The 23,194-nt window shown below is 35.7% G+C and overlaps 1 protein-coding gene across 1 annotated transcript in view; it reads right to left on the bottom strand.

Annotated features, from left to right (window-relative positions):
* Positions 1-23,194, bottom strand: part of LOC150094313 (uncharacterized) — a 244,464-nt gene that overhangs the window by 27,289 nt on the left and 193,981 nt on the right. The window contains exon 4 of the mRNA XM_090411934.1: positions 18,832-18,886. Coding sequence (XP_090268060.1) covers positions 18,832-18,886 — 55 coding nt within the window. The remainder of the gene's footprint in view (positions 1-18,831; positions 18,887-23,194) is intronic.

Below are 23,194 nucleotides of genomic sequence, written 5' to 3'. Positions count from 1 at the left end.
CTTTACGATCCACAATGTCCAATCTGCATATTGGCTTCATTAAGGCCAAAAACATGGATGAAAGCATAAAAATTCAGCCAGCAACAGTGACAGACTATGGAAGGTTGACCAAGGAACTGGACGACAGAGGCATCCAGTATCATACCTTTGCGCTCAGCTCCGAAAAAAACTTAAAAGTAGTCCTTCGTGGTGTCTGTGAAGACATTGACACAGCAGAAATCGCTGCTGACCTAAATTCTCAGGATCTGCCACCAGTCAAGGTCAGCAGAATGTACAAAACAGACAAAACTCCCATGCCATTAGTCCTTGTTGAGATTCACAAAATATATAAGGATATCTACAACTTAAAAACAGTCTGTGGTCTCATCGTCACACCGGAACCACTCCGTAAAAGATCATCTTCTGGGCAGTGCCACAGGTGCCAAAAGTTTGGCCATGCCCAGAATCTATGCAGAGCAGAATATAGATGTTTAAAATGTGGAGACAGCCACCCAACCAATACCTGCACTAAGCCAAAGACCACCTCGGCCAAATGTGCCAACTGCAGTGGCCCTCATCCGGCGAACTACAAAGGATGTACTCAACACCCAAAGAACAGACGGATGGAGGCAATCAGTCAGCCCTCCTCCTACAGTACAAGAACACCAGCGGCCCAGACATCAAAACCGGAGACTCAGCGGCCACAGTCGGAGACCTCCAACCAAAAGCAAACAAGAAGTTATGCCGATGTGACCCGCACAATTAGGCCAATTCCAGAACAAAATCAACCAAGAGCACCTAAAAACCTAACAGCTATTATCACGGCCTCACTAGCAAACATGCTACAAAATTTTAGCCTATCAAATCCTACTGAAACCTCCACTAAAAGATTTCTTCGTGAAACACAGGTCATCCTCACAGCTCTCATAAATGAATAGTAACAAACTCATTCCAGCATCTCTTCAAATAGTTGCTTGGAACGCAAATGGCCCCTCAAAAACAAAATCCTGGAACTCCATGCCTTCACATCTAGGTATCAGCCAGATGTTATTCTAATCAGTGAAACTCATCTAAGACCCTCAGACAATCCTACAATAAGGGGCTATCACCTATACAGAAATGACAGACTACTCTACAGAGGCGGTGGCACTGCCATCTTCATTAAAAACTACATTAAGCACCACTCTGTGAGCATTCCTTCAACCACTAACCTTGAGATCACAGGAGTGGAAGTAGTCACCAGCTCCACTGGCAAACTGAAAATCTACTCAGCTTACAACCCTCCCCAAAAATCTCTACTTCACTCTGATCTAAATGCCATCTTAGGCACAGAGGGCCCACCATTATTGCCGGGAATCTGAATTCCAAGCATCCTGCGTGGAATTGTTCAACCACAAACAAGAATGGTTGCATCCTTTTCAATTACTTAGGATCAAGCAACGCTGTTGTGGCAGGCCCCACCGAACCAACTCATCTCAGTACGTTCGGCACTGCTGACATCCTGGATATAGCTATCCTGCAGGATATTAAACTTCAGTACAGTATCATATCTATGGATGAACTATCATCCGATCACAATCCAATTCTACTACAGCTGGGAAATCAAGAATTCCTGTGTCCTCCTCACTCCTACATTGTATGGGAAAGACCGTCAGCAGCACTCAAGGATTATATTGGACCTGTTCCTCACATACTCACAAAAGAAGAAGTAGAAACTGCAGTTACAAATCTCACACAACAAATTAATTCTGCTATAAAGGAAGCTTCCTCCTACAAATCTGCCCGCAAGCCAGATCGTTTGCCTGAAGACATCATGAACTTAATCAGAGACAAAAACAGAGCTCGAAAAAGATTCCGTAACACGTGTGCACCACAAGATAAAACAAATCTAAACAGACTAAATGGGGAAGTAAGAGATGCACTGAAAGCTCATAGAGACTATGTATGGGATGAAAAGTTATTCTCCATTTCACCTAGTGATCACTCCATCTGGGGACTACTGAAAAATACCAAAAACAAAGGCAGATCCCTTCCCCCAATATTAACTGATCAGGGCCTTGCTCACACAGATGTGGACAAAGCAGAGGTTATAGCGCACAGCTTGGAAGAGCAATGCAGGCCTTCGTATGGAAACCTTGACTTTGACCACATATATAAGATTCACAGCAAGGTCAGACACTCACTCAAACTTCCTATCACCAGCACTGACCATATTGCATCAACATCACCTGCTGAGATATATGACATTATTAAAAATTTAAAGAACAAAAAAGCTCCTGGACCAGACGGCATTACTAATCGTGTGATTAAACTTCTGCCCCGGAGGGCAGTAGTGTACCTGACCAGTATAATAAATGCAATTTTAAGATTTCACTATTTTCCTTCCACCTTGAAACTGGCTGACGTAATTCCCATACATAAGCCTGGCAAAGACTCACACCTACCCCAAAATTATCGTCCAATCAGTCTCATCTCAAATCTGGGTAAGGTTGCAGAGAAGGTCATCCTCTCACGACTTCAGACCTCAATAAATGACCTAAACATCCTTCCAAAAGAACAGTTTGGTTTTAGGCAACACCATAGTACTACCCAGCAAATCCACAGAATTGTTGAATACATCACAACCAGCTACAACTGGCGCCAGTGCACAGGCGCTGTTTTCCTAGACTTATCCAAAGCATTTGACAAAATCTGGCATTTTGGACTCCTGCACAAGCTTATCTCAGCCGGCATCTCACCTGGAATGGTTCATTTAATCCACTCATATCTTCAAAATAGATCAATGCAAGTAAAAATCAACGGTTCTACATCCTCCCAGCGCCACATCTTTGCTGGAGTGCCGCAGGGATCTCTACTGGCTCCATTACTGTTCTCTATATACATGTCAGACATCCCGCACAACCCGATGACTTCCATTTTGGCCCTATATGCGGACGATACGGCAATACTAACCAGATCTCTCAGACCCCTTTTCATTACCAGAAAGCTTCAAGAAAACATTCTAAAGCTGGAGGGTTGGTTCTCTAAGTGGAGATTGGAAGTCAACCCCCAGAAAAGCTCAGCCGTTCTTTTCTCAAAAAGGCCAATGTCTCCTGCAGGAGATTTGTTACTATTCAATACTAAAATTCCCTGGCAGTCAGAAACAAATTACCTGGGTGTAATTCTCGACAAAAAGCTATCTTTCAATCAACACACCAAGTCTGCATGCACAAAGGCATCTAAAGCCATAACTCTGATCTATCCGCTAATTAATAGAAATAGCAAGCTCAGCAACAGAATCAAATTGCAACTATACCAGATGACAATTCGTCCTATAATCACCTATGCCTCTCCGGCCTGGAGCCACACCTCTAATGCTAACATCATCAAAATACAGCGAGTGCAGAACAAGTGCCTGAGAATGATTTTGAACGCCCCGTGGTATGTTAGAAACATTCAACTCCACAGAGACACAAATATTCCCTATATTTTCTCTTTTCTACGATCCTTAGCCACCAAGTTTTTCCTAAAGACGTCCACACATCCCAACGATTTGGTTCAACAAGCTACAGCATACAATCCAACGGACATATTCAAATATAGAAGACCAAAAGCTATATTGGCCTCCTTTAGTGATGCATAATCTCCATGCCCAATCAGGGCGAGCAATCTGCTCATAAATTTTACCTTCACTGTAACCACAACAGATAGCGGGGGATATGAAAAGCATCTTGCTTCACCCCTAAAGACATAAATGTCAATTGTCAATTGTCAATTGTTTATAGTGTTGTCCGACATGCAACAATATCTGTCTGAACGGTGTGAGTTTGATGAAAGTTAATTAAATTAAATACCGTAATATATGTATAAAAAAAGCTTCAAAGGCTTCAATTTGCCCTCCGCCATCTGAATTAATGCAACTACAAAGTGCAATATTCGAACTAGAACAAGGTTTAAGAAATTAAAAACAGATGCCAACGCAAAGGATACTGCAGTGCTATTTACAGGAAGACAAGCTTACCCAAAGGGCAAAGTGGTCACTGTTTGGAAAATAGTTGTCAACTATTTAGTACTACAATTAGATGAAGAGCTTCACTTCACAACCATGTCGATTATACTTTTTCAAAGCAAACATGATTATAAGGCAATAATATCCGTTACTCAATCGATGTAATCGGCTAATCAAAGAACTCCGTTGCTCCTATACCAGATTTATAATCAGGAAGGTCCTGAGTTATGGTCCAGACGGTAGATTCAAACATCGTGAAACTGCAACTCATCCAGAACAAATGCTTGCGAATAGCAGCTAGCGCACCGTGGTTCGTAGATTAAAACTTTCATATGCGAAACAACCGCGAAATTCTTTACAAATGTCACAATCTACACTAACCCAGTAATCCTTGAAATAGCAGAGTACAGCGAACAGCAGATTACAAGAACCCAGAGTCCGAAAACACTTAAATCCATAATTCTTGAGTTGTTTTATAAGTTTATAGTTCTAAAAAAGAGTTCTCGCTATTGCCCAGAAGGCTAGAAATTCAAACACGAAATTATAACATAATAACAATTCAATGTGCCTTCACAGTTATCATTTGCTACAACGTACTAATGTCATTTTATGTGAGAATATGGGTCCAACGGATTTAGTAATTGAAATTTAATAAATGGGAACAATACTTAAAATTAATATTTCAATATTCAATACTTCAACTTTTAATTTTTTTTTTTTTTTAATTTTATTTCAAATTTGAAATTAAACGGTTGATAACGTTTATATTTTCCATTGTAAAACTATTCCGGATTGTTAATAGTCATAAAAATGTACACATTATGATTTTATTTCGCTAAATAATTAATAATAATAATAATAAGAAGAAGAAGAAGAAGAAGAAGAAGAAGAACTAGCAATATTCGAAAATCTTGGGGACAAAAATTTTCACGTTTGACTCTTTGGTGTAACAAGAGCTACAGAATATCTCATGTCAATAAATAAATAAATAATAAAATAAACACAAATTACAGACAATCTGATTTTCTCAGTGCTTAGACAATTTTTTTTTACGGGTACAATATTTTTTTTTTTTTTTTTTTTTTTTTGCGATAACACATTTTATATGAAACAGGTCGATGATTTAAAAAAAATTTTTATTTTTTTTTCAGAGCTCTAAGAGAATTGGATTTCACGTTGGCAGACTGTGTCTTGTATTGCCTCGAATGAAAGCATTAGAATATTTATCTCAGAACAGGAGTTTACAGGGATCGAACAAAATTTTGTTCAATCCTCTTTATTCATTACTTCTTATTATAAAAAAAATCATTATATCGAAAGATGTAATGATTTTTTTATAATAAGAGTAATGGAGAATTTGCTGGTCTTAAGAGATACTGCCAAAATGCCAAAACTCTTAATAATACTGTAAGTGCTTATTGAACAATTTTGAAGTGTAAAATTATTGTACGAATTCAGTTATTTAGTTTTGATGTATTCGGAAATGTTTTGTGAACAAATAGATCCAAGCAGTGGTATTTTAGTGGAAGTGAAAGAAAAAGCAGCTTTGCCACGCTTCTCATCTCACTGAGTCAAAACATTATAATCCCACAAATGTTCGACGAGATTCAAATCTGGAAAATTAGACAGCCAGGAGAGCACACGAGATGGCTGAATATACTCTTTGAACCATGTTTGCACAATGCGAGCCTTGACCGCTGGGTACTGTCTTGTTGGAAGGATCCATCGGACCATAGAGAACAATATAATACTTAGTCTGAAACAAACTCGGAAACAAATTGCAAGAGAAATTCTTGCAATGCTTATTGCAAACGGTGTTGGCGCTATACGTTTTACTGTGTCACCAAAAAGGAATTGGACTGAAGCATTACTGAAAGTCGTTGACTTTTGTGCTGTACCTAATAACCATACAAGTTATTAAGTTTTCTTTGTGAAGCCACTTCGTAAGGCGGTTTTCATCCTTTTCCGTTAAACCCAGGGAAAGATTTAATAGAAGTGTGATATACATACATAACATAAAAATATAAACGCTACCTCTAGATCTAATCTACTTTTAATAGTAGATCAGATCTAGGAGAGAATGAGAATATTTTAGCAGAGTAACTGAGAAATTTGAATTATCCATTCGCTTCAGTTTATAAATGAATAACATTTATTTTGTAAATATTATTTAAAATTTAACGATACTGTCGATAAAAATTACATGTAAACTTTTAATGTATTTAAAATAATTGAGCGTATGCTAATCCCACTCTCTTCATAAAAGCTAACCCTAGCTTCGAAGTAGGTGGGATTAGGCACGGCTTAATTAAAAAATCCTCATTAGCCAATCACTACAATTAACTTCCAAGTCACAATACCTTAATAAAATATAATATGTGAATATAATAAAATTCACATATTATATTTTCTGTACTAAACAGAAAATATAATATGTGAATAGTCTAAATGTAAATAGCCGTATGATAAAGATAACACTTTGTCAAATAAAAAAAAAGAAATATATAATAAAATGTAAAATGCAGCATGTGATCACATTATCTACCTTGTGTAACTGTGAACTAAAAAAAAAAAAAATAATAATTTTTTATTTTTTTATTTTTAATTATTATCGTGAAAAGTGGAATGAATGCATATAGCATTATCTTTTGCATGTTAACAAAAAAAGTAATTGTTAATGTGAATTGTGAATAAAAATGAATTGTAAAATCGAAACGTAAATGACACAAATGCAAATATAGCTGTTTAATTGTTTTAATGTAAAACTGTAACTGTAAGTTGCAATTTTGATTCATTTAAACATTAATTATAGTATTACATTGTCCTAATCATAATAATGTTAATAACATATAACAAAATGTACCCTACACTCATGTAATTTCTTTGAAAGATAATAAACTGCGATAAAAATTTAGTTTAAAAAGTATATTTATATTTATAAAGAATTAAGTACTCTGCATTTCGTACTGAATCTTTGTACTGTACAGGAAATATGTCTCATTATATATATATATATATATATTATTATTAATGTATATTATACGTGTAAAATTATTATTAGCGTATTTTATTATTTTTTGAATAATGCATCCTATGTAAATGACTTTAGAAAGTATTAATAAATTGAAGTACCGAAAATAAAATAGTTTCAGAGGCTACCGTTGTTACGATACTATAATATATATACTATACTATACTATACTATACTATACTATACTATACTATACTATACTATACTGAGCCTCTCTAGAAGGCTGTTGCTGGACAAGGAAGCTAAGGAGATACCACCTTGTTCTATTTTTCCCTAGTAAGATAGTAAAGACATTCTAAAAGATAGTAAAGCGCACAACGGCTCAATACTTGTGCACGGCAGGAGAAGAAGCAAGTCTTCCCAGGTCGTAAACCAGCGAAATCCTTGTACATTTATTGGGATGTGGAATATGAGCCCCTCCCCTCCCCTCCCCCCCTTCAAATTGGAAAATTGGAAAAGTTGAAGAGAGAAATGGATAGATTAAAAATAGCCGTATTGGGAATTAGTGAAATGAGATGGACTGGAACTGGAGACTTTTGGAGTGGTGATTACAAAATCATTTATTCAGGTGATGAGACAGCAAAAAATGGAGTCACGGTGGTTCTCAATGGGGAATGGGGAAGAAAATCAACCCAGTAAAATGTAGTAACAGACTGATAATGGTAAAACTAGAAGCAAAACTAACACATATTATAATAATACAAGCTTACATGCCTACTAGCGACCAGTGATGATGAGTTGAGAGAGTATGTGTAAATATTGAGAATTTGATCAAGCTCACCAAAAAGGAAGATAATCTTATTGTCATGGGTGATTGGAATGCCGTCATTGGTGAAGGCAAAGATGGTAGAGAGGTGGGAAAGTACAGACTTGGATGTCGAAATGAAAGAGAAGATAGACATTTAGAGTTCTGCCACCAATTCAATCTGATCATTACTAATACCTGGTATGAGGTACCAAAAAGAAGAAGGTATACTTGGAAAATGCCAGGGGATATAGGAAGGTACCAAATAGATTATATTATGACAAGAAATAGATTTAAAAATCAAGTAAAATCATACAAAAGTTACCAGTTAACCATAAAAACTATAAATAACAAACTGATGAAAGCATTAAAAAGGGAGAGAGGGAAAAGAAAAACATAGAGGAGAAATGGACTCGTTTGAAGGATACAATCATCAAGGCCGCCAATGACTGCATAGGATTAAGGAATAAAAAAGCCATGGATCACCCAGGACATTCTAGATGAACGAAGGAAATACAAAACCTTCCTAAAGGAAGAAAGCAAAGACAAATATAAACATATAAAAAATATGATAAATAGAAAGTGTAAAGAAACAAAAGAACAATGGTATACAGAGAAATGTAAAGAAATAGAAGAAGACTGGGAGAATTGATAAAGCTTACAACATTATAAAAGGAATAAGTCAGCATAACAAGACAAGAAGTACAATTATCAAAAATAAACAGGGGAACATACTTATAGATAAGGAAGAAATTTCGGAAAGATGGATGGAGTACTTAGATCTATATAGTGAAAAAGATCTAGACGCGAAGGCTACTGAATATGAAACAAGACTTGATGTGGAAGAAATTGGTCCAACTATATTAAAAGATGAATTTGAATGGGCACCGAAAGAATTGTCAGCCAACAAGGCACCAGGCTTTGATAACATCCCTTCAGAATTAATAAAGTACTCAGGAAACATAACTTAGTCATATCTTTTCAAGATCATAAAGGATGTTTATGAAACGGGGATCATCCCCCCCCCCCCCAAAGATTTTACACAGTGCTCTATCATACTCATTCCTAAAGTAAATAATGCAAACAAGTGTGAAAATCATCGAACAATAAACTTAATATGACACGTTTCAAAAATACTACTCAAAATTATACAAAAAAGACTAACAAAGGATGTTGAAGAATATGTTGGAAATGAGCAGTTTGGATTCAGGAAACAGTAGGGGACAAGAGAAGCAATCCTAGCTCTAAGAACAGTTATCGAAAGAAGATTTGAGAAGAATCAAAATACTCTGATAGTCTTTCTTGACTTGGAGTAAGCCTTGAAATAATGAAAAAGTAATGAAAAAGAAAAGTAATGAAGAAGTTCTAAATATAGTTCATAAAGAGCGGTCATTAATGAAACACGTCAATAAGAGAAGAAAAAGCCTAATTGGACACCATTTGGGGCATCGGGGACTGATTGCAGAAATAATGGAAGGGACTAGGGACTGTAGAAGGAACGAGACCACGAGGCAGACTAAGAATTTCATACATAAATAACATAATCATGCTAACTGGCGCTAAGAGTTATGAAGAGATAAAAAGGAGGTCGCAAGACAGGATGTTGTGATGTGCTGCTGTAACTAACCAATCTTCGGATTGATGCACCAAAGAAGAAGAAGAGAATTAATTTAATTTTAAATATTACATCATAATAGCAAAATATCAACATCCTAATTCTGAAACTATATGTTCTTAATGACACATTTCAAAAGCATGCAAGAAAAATAAAAATTTCTCATTAAAATATATATAAAATATAAGAAAGAAATATTATAAATTCTATACTTTAATAAAAATTTTTGAAAATTAAAAAAATCTCTTAAAATATATAATATACATGACACACCTAACTGATATTCTTATTAAAAATTTATTTTAATTATTTTTTCTTGTGTTAGCTTTGGTGAACTTTTAATTATGCCTATGATATGATTTTGATTTTCCGATTTTCCGATTTGATACCGTGGATAAGTTGTTTTAGAATGTTCGAAGCGTTGTTCATTTTATGAAATATGAAATATCAAGGTAAGACTTTGATTAGATGCAAATTAATTGCTATTGCTTTCTTTAGTCTACGCTTGGTATTGCTGGCAGTCCTTTGCTGCTGAGGGATACTCTATAAAAAATTTCTGCTGGCAGGTCTTTAGACTTGCGGGATTTTTATTAACACTCATACGCAGTTAAAACGATATGAGCCTACCTGACCTAGACGTATTCACGGATTTGTTTTTGTACTTATTGATAAACTCCAAAAGAAGTTCAAGCTGACATGGCCTACTAGCATGATTGACCCCGACATCATTATCGAGTTACTCGATAAAAGGCTAGCACTCACTTTTATTAAAAAGCTTCTCAAAAAGTATGAACGGGATTGGCCCGGCTACTTAAACTTGTATTTTTCACCTGAAGTCGACGTTGAGAAAAATGAAGATTCTCCTCAAATGGAGGAAAAACTCAATCTAGTTGTCTCTACCTCTAATTCTTCTGATCAAGGAGAAATCCACGCTCGTAAGAAGAGAAAAAACTCTCGCTGGTGAGCCAACAAATGATGTTGGTATGGACGAGGACGTTCCCATTACAGATCCCTCTGCCTCCCCCAATGAAAAGGTGCCACCGATTATCCTAAGGGAAAAGCAGAGATGGACAACACTCAGAACCATCATGGCTAACTTACAAATAAGTTATAGATCTGCTAAAATGTAGACGAAGGCATACAAATTCAGCCCACCACGGTGGCTGATTATAGAAATCTTACAAAGGAACTGGACGCAAGAGGAACTCAATATCACACATTTTCACTTGCCTCCGAAAAAAATCTCAAAGTGGTCCTACGAGGAGTCTCCGAAGATATTGACACGGATGAAATAGTTACTGACCTTAACTTACAGGATCTACCTCCCATAAAGGTCACTAGAATGTTTAGATCAAATAAGACACCTATGCCTTTAGTCTTAGTAGAAATTCATAACATTTACAAAGACATCTATAATCTAAAATCAATCTGTGGACTCAAAATCACCCCAGAACCATTGAGAAAGAAAGCATCTTCTGGGCAGTGCCACAGATGCCAAAAATTTGGCCATACCCAGAAGCTATGCAAAGCTCAGTTCAGATGCCTAAAATGTGGCGAGAATCACCCCACAAACACCTGCGCCAAGCCAAAATTCAACCCTGCTAAGTGCGCTAATTGTGGGGGGTTCTCACCCTGCTAATTATAGAGGGTGTATACATCACCCGAAAAACAGATGGAGCGATCCAGATCATCGGTCTACCTCGTCATCTAGTGCGAGAGTTCCTGAACCTCAGGCTCCTCAGTCCTCCAAGAGTGAGATCATGACAACAGGTGCTCGCCCATCATTAACTGAGCCCCTTAAGAAAAATGAATCTTCAACATCAAGCGAGAACATTTGCTGATGTGGTCCGCTCCAAACAGATAGTACAAACCCAGAACCTGAATAATCCACATTCGAATCTATCAGCTATTATCACCTCTTCTCTTGCAAACATGCTGCAGGATTTCAGCAACTCAAATCCATCACTAAGTGTTACAAAAAGATTCTTACAGCAAACCCAATCCATATTATCTGCACTCTCTGAAGCATAGGAAACAAATCGCCCCAAATTCTCTTAGGATTATTGCTTGGAATGCCAACGGTATCAAAAATAAACTGTTAGAAATCCAGGAATTCAATAATAGAGACAACCCAGATATATTACTAATCAATGAAACTCACCTGAGGCCTGCCGACATCCTAAACATTAGAGGGTATCCGATTTACAGAAACGACTGACTTGGGTATAGAGGTGGAGGTACAGCCACTCTTATCAAAAACTATATCAACCATCATTCAATAACCAACCCTACAACCACTAACCTCGAAATCACAGGAATTAATGTCCTCACAAACTCAATTGGAAACCTAAAAATATTTTCTGCTTACAACCCTCCGTTAAAGACATTATTAACCTCAGATCTGAATGCCGTCCTTGGAGTAAAAGGAACGGTCGTCATCGCTGGAGACTTCAATGCAAAACATCCTGCTTGGAACAGTAAAACTGCCAATAAAAATGGTTGCATCCTTTCTAGCTACACAGGATCAAACTATGCTGTTGTGGCTGGACCTACCGAACCAACTCATCTCGGTACGTCTGGCACTGCTGACATCCTGGATATAACTATCCTGCAAGACTTTAAAGTACAGTACTGCCTTAAATCACTAAACGAGCTGTCGTCGGTTCACTACCCAATTCTACTGCAATTGGGAGAACAAGAATGCCTGTCTCCTCCCTCTCATTCAGGCATATCATGGGAGAGACTGCCTAAAGCACTTAGGGATCAAATTGGACCCGTCCCTCACATATGCACACCAGAAGATGTGGAATCTGCAGTGACTAGCCTCACCCAACAGATTAAGTCCACTATAACGGTTGCAACCTTCCACAAACCTGTTCATAAGCCTGGTCGTTTACCTGAGGATATTATGGACCTGATCAGAGAGAAGAACAGAGCTTGGAAGAGATTTCGTAACACTCGCTCTCCTCAGCACAAGACAGTGCTTAATAGATTGAATGGAGCAGTAAGAGATGCACTTAAAACTCACAGAAACCAAGTTTGGGATAAAAGGTTAGCCTCTATCTCACCTATTGATCACTCTATCTGGGAGTACTGAGAAACATCAAAAATAAAAACAGATCCCTCCCCCATAATCTCAAACCAGGGCCTAGTTCACACAGATGTAGATAAAGCAGAAGCCATACTAAAGAATCTAAAGGAGCAGTGCAAACCTTCTTATAACAACTTAAATTTCAATCACTTGTACAAAGTCCACAGACAGGTCAGACGCTTTAAATCTCCCAGATACCAGTGCTGATCATATTGCACCTGCATCACCTGTTGAATTATATGATATTATTAAAAACTTAAGAAAAATAAAGCTCCTGGACCAGATGGCATTTCGAATAGGGTAATCAAGCTGCTGCCCCGAAAAGCTGTAGTGCACCTGACCAGTATAATAAATGCAATCTTAAGACTTCGCTATTTTCCTTCCACCTGGAAACTGGCTGATGTAATTCCTATTCATAAGCCAGGCAAAGACCCACACCTACCGCAAAATTATCGTCGAATCAGTCTCATCTCCAATCTGGGTAAGGTTGCGGAGAAGGTCATCCTCTCACGACTCCAAACCTCAGTAAATGATCTAAACATCCTCCCTAAAGAATAGTTTGATTTTCGGCAACACCATAGTACTACCCAGAAAATCCACAGAATTGTCGAATACATCACCACCAGTTACAACTGGCGCCAGTGCACAGGAGCTGTTTTCTTAGACTTATCCAAAGCATTTGACAAAATCTGGCATTTTGGACTCCTGCACAAACTTATCTCAGCCGGTATCTCACAAAAAATGGTTCATCTAATCCATTCATTTCTTCAGAATAGATTAATGCAAGTTAAAATCAACGGTTCTCCATCGTCCCAGCGCCATATCTTTCCTGGAGTGCCGCAGGGATCTCTACTAGCTCCATTGTTGTTTTCTGTATACATGTCAGACATCCCACACAATCCGATGACTTCCATTTTGGCCCTGTATGCGGACGATACGGCAATACTAACCAGATCTCTCAGACCCCATTTCATTACCAGAAAGCTTCAAGAAAACCTTCTGAAGCTGGAGGGTTGGTTCTCCAAGTGGAAACTGGAAATCAACCTTCTGAAAAGCTCAGCCGTTCTTTACTCAAAAAGGCCAATGTCTCCTGGAGGAGATGTGTTACTATTCAATACTAAAATACCCTGGCAGACAGAAACAAATTACCTGGGTGTGATTCTCGACAAAAAGCTATCTTTCAACCAACATATCAAGTCTGCATGTGCAAAAGCATCTAAAGCCATAGCTCAGATCTACCCGCTAATTAATAGAAATAGCAAGCTCAGCAACAGAATCAAATTGCAACTATACCAGATGACGATTCGTCCTATAATCACCTATGCCTCTTCGGCCTGGAGCCACACCTCTAATGCTAACATTATCAAAATACAGCGAGTGCAGAACAAGTGCTTGAGAATGATTCTGAACGCCCCGTGGTATGTTAGGAACAATCAACTCCACAGAGACACAAATATTCCCTATATTTTCTCTTTTCTACAATCCTTAGCATCCAAGTTTTTCCTAAAGACGTCCACACATCCCAACGATTTGGTTCAGCAAGCTGCAGCATGCGAGGCAACGGACATATTCAAATATAGAAGACTAAAAGCTATATTAGCCTCCTATAGCGATGCATAATCTCCATGCCCATTCAGGGCGAGCGATCTGCTCGTAAATTTTACCCTCACTGTAACCACAACAGATAGCGGGGAATATGAAAAGCATCTTGCTTCACCCCTAAAGACATAAATGTCAATTGTCAATTAGTTTTGCTTTCATTTTACATCTATTGCCATCCATGGAACATAAATTACGTTTTATTTAAAGTGATCTAAAATCCTTCCTGTGCATGGAACTCTTAAATGATTGTGTTTGATTAAGTATAGAAAGAAAATAATGTAATATCTCAAATTTTCTTTAGAAAACGTGGCATAACAAATCATAAGTAACTGATTTCAGCACGGATTACTGTAATACTCGTATATAAAATATATATTACTGAATGTAATATAGAATATTTGATTATACAATAAGGTATGCTATAAATCACGTTAATTATTCGTTAATTAATGTAGTCTTAGTGAAATGACGATTTATGAACCTAGAAATAAGAACCACAGAGGAAAATATTGCACCACTGGCTCCAACAATAACTACAATGAATAAGGACCCGTCTATCATTTATTCTATAAACAGAAATATGGGTTCGTGTTTGCATAAAAATATTTTGCACGGAAAGGTTTAAATTTTGCCTGCATTTCTTAAGAATATCTTGTACGTCAGCACATGACTTATTTGTCAAATAAAATAAGCTGTGCTAAAAACAGACCGGAAATCTGAAACACTTTTTTATCTTTTAAACACAGAGTTTTATGTTTCTGATTATATCCGTCAGCATTTAATATGGAAGCTGGCTTTATCAGAATTTCGGATATTTCATTTGAACAGGGGACAATTTTTTTTTTTTTTACATTGCCTCGCTTGAGGAAAAGTTAAAACAACCACGACAGCCTATAAATTGAGAAATGTGTCATATTCTAACTATTAAAATTCCTTATTATACTCTGAAAGTTTCTACCGTTATGGTCCAACTTGGACGTAGCCAAACTTAGAAGAAGAGTAATAAAAAAAAAAAAAACCCTTTGAACTACTTAACATTGTTTCCCTCTTTTGTCTCTTTGTCCATCACTCTTTTTTCTTCGTCGCATTAAAAAAAATGAAGCATGCAGTGAGCTCATAATGGACGAAGAAATTCAGTGTCGTCTGTGTGGTCTACTCGAGTCACTTTGTTTACTTTGTAAACATAGTAAAGAATACAAAATTGTCTGAATTACAGCCGAAGCAACTACAGCTACGAAGTTAGTGTATTATGCAGATTCCTTTTGGTGTGGTACTTCTGGCAGATTTGGCTATTTTGCAGAAGCAAAAATCCCGATTTTCCAGGAGGTAAACTTTTACACCTCTGTACAAGAACAGCTAACTCAGCATCAGTTGAGAAACCCTTATGCATCCTGAACGTCATCTTGCAACTGACTGAAGACGATGGTGTCCTTTGGTTGGAATGACCGAAGTTCAAATCGGCTGGAAAAGATCCGGATTCAATTCTTCTCGCCGTAGGAACATTTTTTTCATCCGACTTTATGGCGCACATAATTTTTTCAAGACATTTTCTCAAGTAAGCACACTAGTGGTCTGAATTAATTTATTAATTATAAGTAATGTAATCAATTTATTTTAATTGTTTTATTAATTTCATTTAATAATCATAATTGAATTGAATTAATATTCGTTCGACGGCTGAACGTTACCCACTCGACTTATCCAGGCCGATACAAAACTAATGACCTCATTGCACGTGATTAAAATGAGTTACCTGGTTTCATGGGGAGATTAACCTTTCCGAAAAGCGTGTTTTCCCTTTTGAAAAAGAGAAAATACATGCACTTAGAAGATATAAGCAGTCTTGCCTGATTGCGTTAGTTGGTTCTCCCGTAACCCCTAACAACACAGCAACACTTGTGTAACTATTCTGGAGTAATTGATCGTTAAAAAAAAAAATAAAAAAAAATCCTGAAAGTACTTCCATATGTTGGGTAGAGACAGGGTCGGCGAAAGGACATGCGATGCATGCGGGCGCCGCTACGAAGGGGGCGCCGCCGCTGGGGGTACGGTTCATAAGTTCATTTTTAAGAAACAAAATTTTTATCATAAAAACAAAAAATGTAATATTGATCATTCTTAGAATGATCAATATTAAAATAAATAAGGCCGGATACACCGAATAAAAATTAAAACAAAAAAATGTATATTGCCGCCTCTTTGATCAGCAGGCTGTTTACAGTTTTACAGCGAGAGCAGGCTAAATGCTTGCCTGTAGAATGTTGTGTCTACTGCAGTCTATCTAAAGTGAAACGGTGAACGGTTTTCATGCGCAGAAACGAATTTTCGTACAAAACATTTGTTCCTAGTTAACCAGTCATATGGTACGCATCTCAGTAGGTTGCTGACAGTAGCGTAGTACGGACTATTATTTCATCTCTGTGTCGTGTTGTGTAATAATTTCTTGTGGGTATAAAACAGAAATGGAATCAAAAATTTTTTAAAAAAAGTTATCCGGTACACAAAATCGTAAGCGTCATGCTGCGAAAGAAGCAGTTATTAAGAAACAAACTGGGGCTCTTAATAAATTTGTTAAAATGTAAAAATATTCTGATGCAGATTGTAACCAACTCGATACATCAGAAATCAGAGTTGAAGAACCGCGCACATCATCCAGTTTGCATGAAAGTACTATTGCAACTATTGAACAACATAAGACGCATGATTTAAGTGGAAAACAGTTAGGAGAAGATTTAGTTGTAGTTGACCACGAAACTAACACATTGTTAGTCTCTGTAAATTTAGAAGATCCAGGTGAATGCGGAAATATTGATGAAAAATTACGAGTTGTTTTAATTGAAATGGGGCCTGTTCAAAATAAAAATATAATATATCCCAGAGATACATGTGGTCGTAAATTTGGCGACACGTATTATAATAGAAAAATGGAAAACGGGGAGCTCGTGCCAAGAACATGGCTCATTTATTCCGAAACTTTAAATTCTGTTTTTTGCTTTTGTTGTGAACTTTTTGCACCTACTGAATCAAGTAATCTTGTAGAAGGTTATAACGATTGGAGAAATGTAAGTACAGCTTTGCATAGACATGAGGCTAGTTTAACTCACATGAAAAATTTCTTAAAATGGAAGGAACTTGATAAAAATTTAAAAAACAAAACTACTATTGATTGCCAGACTCAAAGCATCTATGAAATGGAAAAGAAACATTGGACGAGTGCTTTAGAACACTTGATTGAAATTATAAAATTCCTTGGTAGCCAAAATTTAGCTTTTCGCGGATCATCTGATAAATTATATGAAAGGAATAACGGCAATTTTTTTTAAAGTAGTCGAACTGTTTGCGAAGTTTGATCCCGTTATGGAAAATCATGTTGAAAGGGCCCTACAATGAATACAATAGGGTACACTATTTGAGTAAAGACAGTCAAAATGAAATATTGGAAACTTTAAGTAATGCAATCAGGGATACAATTTTATTATCAATTCGAAAATCTAAATATTATTCCATAATTTTAGACTGCACACCTGATGCAAGTAAAACAGAACAAATGACCATTATTATTCGCTTTGTTTACTGCGACAATGGAATTGTCAAGATCAGAGAAAACATTTTAGGATCAGATTCCACAGGGCGTGGTTTATGTTCAACAATAATGGAACAACTGGAAAAATGGAACATTCCCATTGAAGACATGCAAGGTCAAGAGTATCACAATGGGGCAAATATGAAAGGGAAAAAATATGGGCTCCAAAATTTGTTTTTGAACAAAAATCCTCGAGCTTTTTACGTGCCATGTGCTTCACATACTCTAAATTTAATCATTAACGATGCAGCCAAAGTGAATGCAGATACAATTAGTTTCTTTGTAATTATTCAAGAAATATACAATTTCTTTTCATTCTCTTACAAACGTTGGGCAATCCTTTTCAAGTTCGTAAAAAAAGAATCATTGAAACAACCATCAGAAACGCGATGGGAAAGTAAAATTAATGCAATCCGCCCTCTACGATATCAGTTACGAGAAATTTTCGATGTACTTTTTGAAATTTTAAATAATGAAAATTTTAATAAAGAAACTCAGCATGAAGCACAAAGATTATGTGCTAAAATAAACGCCTACAAATTTATTTGCTCTCTTATAACTGGGCATGATTTACTTAACAAAATAAACCCTGTGAGTAAAATGATTCAAGACAAAAATATGAACATTACACTTGCTTTACAATCTATCGAAAACTTAAAAATATTCTTACAAGAGTATCGATAAGATACAAATTTTAAAGAAGTTCTAAAACGGCAAAAGAACTGAGTGAAGAGGTGGATGGAGAACAAGAATTTAAAACTGGTACGGAAGTTCGACGACGAAAGAAGGCACGACAATTTGACTACGAGCATCATGACGAAACACCACAATCGCCAGAAGATAAATTTAGAGTGAATGTGTTTTATACACTTCTAGACGTTGCAATGTGTTCGTTAATAGAACGTTTTGAACAACTAAAAACATATTATGATAATTTCAATTTTTTGTATAGATTACTACCAATTAATAACGAAGATTTACGAAACAATTGTGACGATTTAGAGATTCTCTTGGAGGACGGCGACAATAAAGTTGTAAATGCAATAGAACTACATGACGAATTTTGTGCTTTCCGGGATATTTTTCGAAAGGATAATTTAAATATTCAAATCCCTTTCGATATTCTTAATTTTATTGTGTCCAATAATTTATCTTTCCCAAACTTTTCAATTGCTTTAAGAATACTATTAACCTTACCTGTCAGTGTAGCGAGCGGTGAACGTTCCTTTTCCAAGTTGAAATTGATTAAAACCTATTTAAGAACAAGTATGTCACAAAAAAGGCTTGTTAGTTTGGCGTTAATAGCTATTGAAAATGATATATTTGCTGAATTAGACGTTAATACCATTATTTCTAATTTTGTGAATATGAAATCAAAAACCATAAAATTTTAATTTAAAAAATTTCAAGTATATTTATGTAATTTAATTTATTTTCTGTTATTCTGTAAAGATGTTATTTTTTGAATACTTATATTAAATGTTCTAATTATTTCTGAATTCTTTTCTTATTTTCTCATCTATCTTGAGTTTCTTTTATTTTCCTAAAAGATAGTTCCACTTATAAAAATTATTAAAAATATTTTACAATTACTAAGAATTTAGTAACTTGTAAAATGCAAGAATTTTTTAAACTTTAGTTCAAATAAATAAATCTTAACTTTAATTAAAATTCATTTTAATTTTGTTAGTGATTCGGGTCGGTGAGAAGGCTATAATCCCTCTATCATTATATTCAACGATTAAAGTGAAGTGGCTTTATCAAATTTTGCTTTATCTTATGAGAATTTTTGAATATTCGGGTTTTTAACAATTATCCTGCCTAGTCAAACCCCCCCCCCCACCGGTTCGTTACATTTAGCGAACCAACGTGTGGCTGTTCTGTCAAAATTTATTTAAGAAATTTCAAATAATTAAAATTTTTATTATCGTAAAAGAACCACACATTCCCGGATCGTTACAGGGCCGCTTAGAAATTGCATGCGGGTGGCAAAGATCCTAGCGCCGGTTCTGGGTAGAGAAACGGAAGGGGGTAGTGGGAACCCTAAAGAAATAATACGAATGCATTGTTTTCAGTATGTTGAAATAAGAACTGGGACCCCTCTCCATGCTTTCAAACCTATTCTCCACCAATTTATGATAATACGTGTTTGTTCTTTTATATTATTCTTCCTTCAATGTGGTTATTGGTTAGCCCAATGCAATGTTACAGTTTGTCGGAAATTTCCTAATTCTCTTAATCCGATTGAATTACTAGTAAAGGAAGCGGGAGTAAACGATGTAAGTATTGTAACGTACATTTGCATATCAAACATATTAAACCGCCGACATAGTTCATTTGGGATAGCGTGAGACTGAAGAGCTAAAGGTCCCTGGTTCGATCCTGGGTCTTCGACATAAGGGATTAACATTTCTTAATGAAAGTGTGACAAAATCGTGTTTCCCCGGTGTAAAAATTCACGATATTAGTCACGCCATTGGGATACAAAAAAAAAAAAAGATAAGTTCAAGGCAATGATTGTCTTGGTTGATATCAATGATTTGAGAAGGCAAGACGTATGTTATGAGTCAGGATGTAAAGGAGTTAGAAAAGGCAAAACTGAAGAGCGAGAAGGTGAAGATTGTAAATCTCCTACCACGCTATGATAAAGGCGAACTGAAGAGGAAGGCATTGATAGCCAATCAGTCTATATGTAGATCGTGAAAAAAGAATGATCTGGAATTTGTGGATCTGTGGCCTCTGTTTGATAAAGGATTTATGCAATGCGGATAATTGCATCTGAATGGTTTTCGTGTTAGTGTCAGGAGAGGGCTTTGTTCACTGAGCATGCTGGCGTGCAAATGCAGGGAAACTTAGGAAACTTAAGCAATTAGGGTGGAAGCAAATGAGTTTGTGTGAAGGCACCCAGGAAGCAAGTGGGTGTGAGAATGACAAAGTGAGGAATTTAGTCTCTCAAGCAAAATATTGACCTCGCTAAAAATTATAGGCATTAGTGAGACTTGGTTAACAGCAGATGATGAGTTACAGGAATAGAATGTGAAGGGTTTAGTATTTTCAGGGAAGATTGTGAAGATAGAATGGAGGAGGAGTACTGTTGGTGACAGATGATGAATTGCAATTAAAAAGAATAGGATACAGGTGGGAGGGTGGCCGTTCATTTGAAGCAATCTAGTGTGAGATTAAGACCAGTAAGACAAAATATACAGTTGTTTGTTGCTATAGGTCAGTGATTTCCACAGATTATCTGGAAGACATCTATTTCCAAATTAGTACAATGAGTACAGGTCGAGTGATTATTATGGAGGACTTCAACTATGGAGATGTAGACTGGAAGGAAGAAAGATCACATGCAGAAAGGAAATAAAATTTATAAACCTGCTGAGAGATTACTTAAGGCAGCATTCGATGGAGGGGAATGTGGGTGGGAGAGTATTGATACTTCCACATCTGGATTAATGTGCTCAAGTCTGGTCCCCTGGGTTTCTTGGAGATGAGGAAGCAGTGCAAAGGATTCAGACAAGAGTGACCAAGATGGTGGCATGTGGAATATTCCATATGAGGATAGATTGAGGTGTGTGGATTGCAGAAGTTGGTTGATGGGAGGAAAAAGAGGCTGGATATGATAGAAACATTTAAGTTTCTTAAAGGATTTTATAGGATAGACGTAGGGGAGATGTTTCGGCACTTGGCTTGAGGGACCAGAAAATGGGAGTCATCCCTGGAAATTGAATAAAGGTGTGGCCAGTAGGGTTGTGAGAACTACATTTTTTGCTTGGAGAGTTGTGAATGAGCGGAATGGGTTACCAGAGTCAATTGTGAGACGTTGTCTCTTAATGGGTTCAAGAAGAGGTATGATGCATTGTGTGGATAGATTGTGTCTCCCGCGATGAATTTTCGGACTCCATAAATGTGTCCGTATAATAATAATAATATTATTATTAATAATAAAATTATTAATAACAATAATAATAAAATGTGTCTGGGGATTAATAATAATAATAAAACATCCTACTACTCAATTATCCCCCCCCCGACACACACTTTCTTTATAATTAACAATAAAGCTGTTATAATCTATCTATTAATAAACCTTATTTTTATTGTTAAAAAATCGTTTATATAAAATAGACGCGTATATATAATTATATAATTTACATATAATTATATATAAAAATTATATACTTTGTTTTAAGCTTTTTTCCCAAGAGATAAAAAAACATTGTTTTCCTTGAGAAAAAGGACTAAAATCAAGTATATAATTTCCTAGTATCTGTAACGTATAATAAACCCAAGGTAAAAAAAAAAATATATATATATATATATATTTTTTTGTGATTTTAATATTTTTCATTCTAATTGAATATAAGTATCCAAATATCCGATAGATGGCACTACAAACTGTTATGTAAGAAATTGACTACTCATTAGACCTAAATTTAATTGTTTGAACAGCATGAAAAGTAAGTTTGAAATTTTTCTGAAATTACCAGTAAACAAGGCGTTTAACTTTTGTCTTTCTTTTAAGGCGGTCGAAGTAATTAAAGCATCATTAAAGTTGATTGAACACGTTAATTAAAAGCTAATTAAGGACACGAAGCGAATGATCAGTCAACGCGACTCTACTTTTGTCAACTCATTTGGTACATGATGATACTCAGCGGCTTGTATGACCTCTCGCTCCTTTCTCAAATTTTTTTCACATGGTTTCCAGGATTGTCATTATATAATTGTTTAATATTAATAAATATATTTCCTTTAACATTTTAATACGAGGAAAATAATTAAAATATTGATGTAAAATTCTTTAAATAAACATACAAAAAACATTTTAATGAATACATCTAAATTTTATAATTAAAATTAAATTTTAAAAATTTTACTGCTAGTATTATAACTATTTCCTGTGTAACTGTAGAACATATGAAACAAATGAACTTCGCTCATACTGAGCTTGTTTTATTTTACAGGAAATGCAGAAAGAATTAAAAGGCATGAAAATGAAGAAAGAAATAAAGTATCGAGAATAACAAGTAAACAGTTTATTTTTTATATTTATAATTTAATGACCGCAACAGCGCAGAAAATTAAAATTAAGGTAGAGAACAATAATTCAAACAAATAGAAAAAATACATAGTTAATGTTTATCTAGTGCTGCCATCTTGTGGAGCATGCGTTAATCATTATTGAAATGTATGTTTGAGTTTTCAAGTTTAAGAGGGAGAGGGGTATGCAATTTATAAAATTTTATGACGTAAGAAAATTAAACTCAAAAGCCATAATGATGAAATTTGAGACTTACTATAGTTTTGAACACAAAAAAACAAGAATAAAAAATAAATATAAATAAAACTAGACATCTCAACTAACTAAACAAATTATTAATTTTTACTTTTATAATTTAATTAAGATAGATTTTGCTAAAATTTCAACATGCAATAAATATTTAAAATCAATTTTAAATGTACTATTTAACATAAAGAAAAAAATTTGTCTTAAAAATTAACATTTCTCTGATACACCAAATATTGGTCAATATACTAAATTGTCATAAAATGCATG

The sequence above is a fragment of the Typopeltis vanoorti genome, chromosome 22 (genome assembly GCF_054136105.1).
Source record: "Typopeltis vanoorti isolate ZY-2024b chromosome 22, IOZ_Tvanoo_1.0, whole genome shotgun sequence".
Classification (NCBI taxonomy): Eukaryota; Metazoa; Arthropoda; class Arachnida; order Uropygi; family Thelyphonidae; genus Typopeltis; species Typopeltis vanoorti.
Note: the sequence above shows the minus strand (reverse complement) of the source record. Positions and strands in the feature narration are given on the sequence as shown.